The sequence below is a fragment of the Colobus angolensis genome, unplaced genomic scaffold (assembly GCF_000951035.1).
Source record: "Colobus angolensis palliatus isolate OR3802 unplaced genomic scaffold, Cang.pa_1.0 Scaffold23, whole genome shotgun sequence".
NCBI lineage: Eukaryota > Metazoa > Chordata > Mammalia > Primates > Cercopithecidae > Colobus > Colobus angolensis.
In genome coordinates this window covers 13862849-13870839 of record NW_012115488.1, presented here as the reverse complement: position 1 = coordinate 13870839, position 7991 = coordinate 13862849, and the positions used below count along the sequence as shown (strand labels likewise).

General features: G+C 33.0%; 1 protein-coding gene across 5 annotated transcripts in view; it reads left to right on the top strand.

The window, feature by feature from the left end:
* The window catches only part of MCTP1 (multiple C2 domains, transmembrane 1), a 599307-nt gene that overhangs the window by 203761 nt on the left and 387555 nt on the right, over window positions 1-7991 (top strand). For 2 of the 5 annotated variants that reach the window (XM_011944271.1, XM_011944268.1), the window contains exons 1-2: window positions 4688-5129; window positions 5578-5580. The exons of 1 other annotated variant lie outside the window; for it this stretch is intronic. In XM_011944271.1, coding sequence (XP_011799661.1) covers window positions 5073-5129; window positions 5578-5580 — 60 coding nt within the window. In that variant the 5' untranslated portion in view covers window positions 4688-5072. Of the gene's footprint in view, window positions 1-4687; window positions 5130-5577; window positions 5581-7991 lie in introns of those variants that run through there. 2 more of the 5 variants (XM_011944272.1, XM_011944269.1) reach the window with 1 other exon arrangement.

Here is a 7991-nt window from a genome sequence, read left to right as displayed (position 1 = left end):
GAGTAGCTGGGACTACAGGTGCCTGCCACCTCGCCGGTCTAGTTTTTTGTATTTTTTAATAGAGACAGGGTTTCACCATGTGTTTGTATTTCTTACACTAACATTTACTCCATCTTATTTACACTACTGTAAAATTAAATAATGCATCAGCACAACCTCTGGCACATGGTTACTTCTCCATTTCATTATCATCATCATCATCATCATCATCATCAGTCTGCCTGCAAGTCTTTTTCTTCAATTAGTCCATAAATGTATGTATTGATTCTATGGTCTGCTTCATGTTTGAAACCTCTAATACTGTACAAGTTACATAGCAGGTACCCTGTAAGGATTAATTGAACTACTCAGAAGAAATAGAAATTTTTCTCAGTTCCCCTTTAGATACGCAATCTAACATTATTGTTGGTAATGCTTCATGAATAATGACCAAAGAACATTTAATTTTTATATTTTTGACTCAAGAATTATAGGTAAATAACTGAGAAAAAATAATTTTTTAAATTAAACCACAAATTTAAAAATAAAAAACAGCGAAGGACATTATAAACAATGGTAAAAAAAATACACAGAAGGGTGATATCTATAACTCATATAATTGACAAAGGAATAGAATCGTAATATTTAAAATATTACAAAGACCTCCTAAATATTTGTCAGGAAAAGGCAAATAACTCAATAGAAAAAAAGGCCAATCATAAGGTAAAATACTCAACTTTGGTAGTAATCAGGGAAATCCAAATTAAAACATTGAGACAAAAACAAAAAACAGAAATATCATGACCCTTGGTATTTCAGCATCTTGGATCATCAGTACTATGGAGATCGTTTACAAGAGTTTGGTGTGACAAAAATTCTTATACACTGTTGGTTGAATTGTAAACTAGCCTAGTTATGTTGGGATGCAGTTTGGAAATATCTAGTAAAGGTGAAGGTGTGCATATCATATGACCCCACAATTCCATTCCTAGATATTCACCTTTAAACAAATACATGCACATGTACAAGAATTATAATAGTTTTATAACAGTAATAAATTAGAACCAACTTAAATGTCTATTAATAGGAGAATGGATACATAAATTGGAATGCTGTACACCAGTTAAAATGAATAAACTAAGCAGAACCACATGTAAATCTTAAGAAGATAATGCTAAGCAAAAAAAAAAACAAACATTTAAAGGATCTATACACTATTATATTTGTATAAAGAATAAAACATGCAAAATATCTTGTTTATGGATATACACATATCTAATAAAAAGTATTATAAAAGACATACAGTATTATAATAAAAAGTATTATAAAAGATATACAGTAATGATACAAGCCAACCCAGGAGGGCGTTTACTTTTGGAGAGAGAAGGGATGAGATAGGTAAAGATATATGGAGGTTTTAGATGTGTCTAATAATATAATGGTTTACTTCTTCCAGAAAATCGGAAGCAAATTTGGCATAATTTTAAGTAGAGGCAAGGAGAATGGAAGGAGGGTGTCAACAGACCACGTAGGAGGTTTAAGTTACTAGGCTTAGAGAATAAAATAGAGCCAAACAGGCATCAGTTTGTCAACACTGTATAAATTCAGATCCTCATTAGTCATACTAAAAGTCAAACAGCCCTTACTCTTGCTTCAGACTCTAAGCACCTTCAGCTGTGTCATTTTTAAAAACGGGTTGAAACTGTGGAAATCTAAGAGAATACAAAAGCAGGAGATGTGATGAGCATGCCTAAGATAATGTGAAGATTTAAGGACTAGAGTAAGCCAGAAAAAACAACAAAAGGTTTAGATTTTGAGTTAATTAGGAAAGCAACTGTTATACCCAATTCAGAAGCCTGAAATGTTTCAGTGAGCTGTTAATAAAAAAATTTGTTTACTCTGATCCAAGACTAAATTAATATAAAGCATATTATTATAAACATTGGACTGTTGATATGTTTGCAGTTGAATAAATCCAAGCTGTATTTTATAAAGCCAATAAAATTGCTTGCAGGTGACCAACAGGAGAAAACAAAAAAACAAAACAAAAAAAACACACGAAGACCTTGGCCAGTTTTAGAAGGTACATTGGAGATTCTAATGCAGCTTTCTGTCTCTCTCTGCCCTTTCTTTTTCTCTTTTCTGTCTTTGGCATTCACTTTAACCAGACTGAAAAATTGGAGTATTCATAAATTGGGGCTGGTAAAGAATGGAGAGTGGGACAGAAAAGAGCACCATCATTTCTATTACATTGTTTTAAAAAATACTGTAAAGGAGAGTAGTCCACTTAGAGTGAGTACAATGTACCAAAATATGGAAATAAAAAATATTAAAATATTTTTTAAATGTAACATCTTCTTTTCAAATTACCTAAGGAATACATTAATTCATTTTTATTTTACAAGATTTACGCAGGAGGTAATAAACTGAGCAAAACGTTGATCTCTCTTTGTCCCCCATCACTTCCTTACTTCAAATCTCTTTCCCAAACCTAACCACGTGTCCACAGTTGGTGTGCAGTTTTCTGGGCCCTTTTCTGTGAATATGCATATAAAAATGTATATACTCATAACTGGGATAATATATTTTTCTACAATATGTTATTTCTGCTTAAGATCTTTTAGGGAGCTATGCATCTCAGTGCATCTAGATAACCTGATTCTTTAAAAGAAAATAGCTATGTAGTATTCCTTAGTATGATTAACCCATTATTTATTTAACTCTTCCACTCTTTAGGGCTCCTTACATGGTTTCCTGTCTTGACTACTGTAATTCTCCAGTGAACAGTCCAGTATATTCATCATTGCAGTAAAGGGCAAATGTGACTTAATGCATAAGAGTATCTGGTAATTACAGTAGTATTATCAGGAATCTGCCTTTCATGTATTTGGCTTTGTTTTTCTCTTCATCAGCCTCATTTTTAGACAACCTCTTTTAGACAATTTTTAGACAATGTGGTAGCAGATACAGCAACCAGCAGTTCTACTCTTAATGTTCTACAAACTTAACCTCTTTCTCAATGTTAGCAAAAGTGGAGAGGTTGGCATGCTTACTAGAGCAGCGTGGGTCACATGCCCATCCTTGACCCCTGTGTTGTAGCTCTGTGCATAGTATGCGATGATTTTATGTTTTTGTAAATAGGAGATAAATAGACATCCTAATGGTGTCCAGATTTACATCATTGGATTAAAGTGTTCTAAGTATTTGCTAGAGTAATGAAACAAGTATGTTGTTTCATAGCATTGCATATGATAATGAAACATGTTATACATAGAAGATCATTAATATTCGAAAAAGGGGACAATTTCTCAATTCAAGAAAGTGTTGCTCAGTGTATTTGCTGAAAATTCAGTGATATGAGGAACACATTTCTTAATTTTATATTATTTGCTAAAACATAGCAAAAAATCCATATTTTATTCATTTATTAAATAATTTTTTGATTAAATTCTGCTATGTATTGATGACCATGTCAATAGCCTGTTGAAACAAAATTCCTGCCCTCAGGTTTCTTACATTCTTGTTAGAGACTACAGACTATAAATAGGTAAACAAATGAATAAAGAAGAACATTTCAAACTGTGATGTACTATAAAGGAAATAAAAAAGATCATCTGATAGAAAGTAATTGGAAAAAGTTACTTCAGGGAAGGTAGTCAGGGAAGACCTTCCTAAATGTTCTGGAAAGAGAATATTTGAACCACCACCTGAAGACTGAAAATGAACCTTGAACCCTAGGCCTATGCTATTCAATATGGTAGCCACTAGCCATGTGTGGCTGGCTATTGAACACTTGCATATGGCTAGCTCCAGTGGAAATGTAACACGAGTGCAAAACATACACCGGAGCTCCAACACTAGTACAAAAATGATAAAATATTTAATAATTTTATAATTATTACATGTTGAAATGATGATGTTTTAGACATACTAGGGTAACCATTATTAAAATTAATGTTTCTTTACTTTTTTAATGTGACTACTAAAATATTTTAAATTACATGTATGCTTCACTTTATATGTCTAACAGTCATGTTCTAGTTAGTTTCAGCCTACTTACTGTTATTAACATGGACTTTTTCAGCTTTTTTTCCTTGAAGAGGCTGATGGCAAGTGAATTTATGTAGTAGACTTTTCTCCAAGCATCTATGTCTATAATATTTATTGACTGAGGTATCCAAATATAATAACTCAATATTGATCAAGCTTAATACAACTCAGGGTTAAGGGATAACATGTGCTGGAGAAAGCATGTAAAACTGCCACATTTACTAGAGGAGTTGTATCATTAGTCATGTTCCTTTAGAAGGGTTCACAAAACAAATAAAAAGGGACTCTGAGTTGGTGAGGTAGGCAGAGCTAGCAGCACAAGGTAATGACAGCGTAGGAAAGGATTTCTCTGGGAAACAGCAACAGCAAAGCATGAAGATCTATTTCCATTCTCTACTTACTGAAGGAGATTCTATTGTGTTAGTAAAGCATGCCACTTCTTGCATGTTAAAATAGAATTTTCTTCTACAATTGTTTTCATACTGATGGGAATGTTAGTGACTTTAGTGTACCTTTTTTTTTTTTTACATATCTTTCTGGGAGATGTTGGCAAGTTCTCACACCCTTAATAACATTAAATTAATTCACTGCAGAGAACAAGCAGAATAGTTTTCTTTGTGCAGTGTTGTTATTCTCGTTTCCTGTTGTGGCTTTTGCCATGGGGAAGAGGTTGACTACTAAAACTGCACGTTTGATTTAGCAGCTGAAGTTTTTAATATTTAATGTGAGTATTTTAGGACCCCAGATATGATGTTTGTTATGTAATCTGTACTAACAGTTTTGCAATGGGAAACTCTTCCCCTACTGGTTTGAGAGTTGAGTCATATCCTGTGAATCTAAAGCTACGTTATTTAAACATCACGGGTTCTTCTTACTTTCATTCCAAGTCGCTGCTGTGCAGAGCAGCAAGTGCTCCGTGCAGGGCTGTTGCTATCACTTGGAGGTGAACAGCCTCTTTTGCCAGTATTCAGTGAAGAAAGGCAAGTCTAAATATGCAGTTCTCTCACTGGAGTGAAAGATGTTTTGTTCATTTCTAATCAACTATGCTAGACAGCTGCAAGCTGAAAAGTGCCTGCAATTTGCCATTTATTTGTAATAAGGTAAGTAACATATTTTGGTTTACTCATTGGATTGTGGCAGCCTTAATGTGGCAGTTTAGGTATATGATTGTACCTTAGAAAAATGCCTTCTCACGGGGTATTGAAGGTTGCATTGGGATTCTAATACAGATAATTTTTAATTTACGGTATAATCTACTTGTGAGATACATAGTATAATACACTGATATTCCTTTTATGATCATTTTTAATGAAAAATATAGTGCCTGAGAAATGGAAACATTGTAGTAGCTTTATATTGATTTAGTTTTTTTTTTTTTTTTAAGGATTCAGTAGTTGTCAGGTTCTTATTTTCTTATATTTCTTTTGCTACCTATGATCTCAGTTAAAGGTGAAACATATATCAGATTTATATGATTATCTTTGAATAATTATAGCTCAATAATTATATTTTTCTATTGAAAGAAAAAGTGGTCTTAGTAATTATTAGAAAGTTTAAAGTGGAAAATTAGTGAAAGCCTCTGGACCTTTCACATTTGGCTTTCCATTGAAGTGAAAGGCAAGCATACTGAGAAACTTCTGATTATTCTGTTTGTTTCAAAATTGTATGAGCTTGTTTATCACTGCCTACTTTCTCAATTGCTGTTGGAGGCAGTCATACGAATTGTGTGGCTAGAGAAATCTGTGGATAGAGAATGAATGAGAGGTTTATTTTTCAAATTGTTTAAGCTTGCTTTTAAAGCTAATTCAAAGATTGGGGTGACACAGGAATATTGTCTTGGCTTTATATTGGTTGAAGAAATAACATCAAATCAGTGTTTAAAGTGGTATTTGGTATCCACATAACTTTGCATGCACATATTTAAGGCCTTTAAATTCCTTTCAGCTAGAAAAGGTGAATTTAGTTTCGAGAGCTATAACTGAATTAGCAAGATATTAATGACTTGAGGTTTTCAAAAATGTGTCTGCTAATAGCTGGCATTATGAATACTTTGGTACTTCTTAATTGACTTACTATCATGCTTGGAGATTGTTTCATTTCTATTCAAAATTATAACCACCGCAAAGTTGCTAGCTTCTAAGTAAAACATGGAAATTACTTTTCATTAGATATGTATTCAATAATTCATGTTTTTGCAAAGGTCAAGGGGTTAATGAGCTGATGGGAGGTATGTCATGATTCTCCTCTTCTTTGGAGTGGAAATTGAAATTATTTCAACTTCCAAACATATTTGAAGGCAGTATTTTAAATTGGAGAATACAGTATTCAAAATTGGAGAATACTGCTTCCTTTGCAGGTTTTGTGTGCTAAGGATTCTCTGTTTGGTCTAGTTTGATGGAGTATGGATTTGTAGAATGATTATCAAAATGTAACATCTGACTTTTGCGATTTCTTAGCTATTGCCACAGTACAAGTGTCCAAATCCTTACTCTGGGAATTGAGCCATAAAAGTACAAATGCTTAAAGGACAGCGGTAGATTTTGTATCTTTCAAAACTGGAGGTGGTATGGTAGATTGTTTTGATACAATGTATTTGTTGAAAGTGATTAGCAAAAAGAGATTTCTCCAAAGCTTACCTTTGAAAAAGAGAAAAGAAAAACGTAAACAACCAATGAACTTCCAACCCTTTCTGTTAGAATTGAACTGCTATTTTATATTTATATAACTGTACTCTTTTTCAGAGCTATGAGAAGAGAAAAAGATGACTTTTCACAATTAGAGAAGTTAATGACATATGTTCTGCTATACCAGTGAACATGATAGATTTGAAAATAAAACTTCACTTTAAAATCTCTTAACTCTTAAGATTTAGAAGACAATTAAAAGTTTTCTTGTGTTGGTAATATTAACAAAAGTTATTCTTTATGCCTAAAAATTCGTAACATGATCACCATTTATTTTAATAAAAAATATAACTCGTATGAAAAGTGTATGCTGTCTTCATATCCTGTGCTGCAATGTATAGTTTCAAGAGATAAGTGGAATTTATCATCATGCTATGTTATGAATAAATCCTAGCTCTGCTTTGTAATGAAGTTCATGTTTGCTTTGATTCCAAGAACTATAGAAATCTACTACATGACCATTAGGAGATGAAGGTAAACAGATGGAATTAATAGGCATGTATCTTTTACAATCTTTGCTAAATATAAATGCAATGAGATAGGATGTGATCTATGTGACAAAACCCCGGGCTGTAAGGAGTGCAGTGGGAAGAATCAACACTTCTTTGTAATATCAGAGAAAACCTCTAGTTTTGGAAGTGACAATGAAGGCCTTGTCTTCTTTTGATTTTGTTTTTCTATCTACAGAGTAGGGAAACACTGTAATGCTAGACGACGGTCCCATACTTCCCATAGGTGCTTAGTAAATATTAGTGATACTGGGAACATCAAGGTAGATGAAACATTTTGAACTCACCAGGAGAGTCTGTTGTTATAAGTGCTGAGATTTGTAATGCATATCCCCCTGAGATAAACCCAAGTAGGAAAACTATGGAGATGGTTTGTTGGGCTTTAATTCCATCTTAATTTAGTTGAGATACTCAAATTAGTCACTTAGTCTCCCTTTGCTTGAGTCATTTCACTAGTGGGATAGGATTAGTAATATTTATTCACGGCAACTTACAGCATACTGAAATATACCAAATCAAGTTCCAAATCTCACTCCACAGGGATTTCTCTCCAAAATGAAAATAATAGTAATGCCTAGCATTTAAGTCAGACTATATAATAACCATTTATGAAGTATCTGTTTTACAGCAACTTTATGAGGTATGGTTCTATTATTATTATTATTATTATTATTTCCTTTTTATGATGGAAAAACTGAAGTACAAGGAAATTAAGTGACTTATTCCTAACATCACACAATTAGTAGTAGAATAACCAGAATTGAACCTA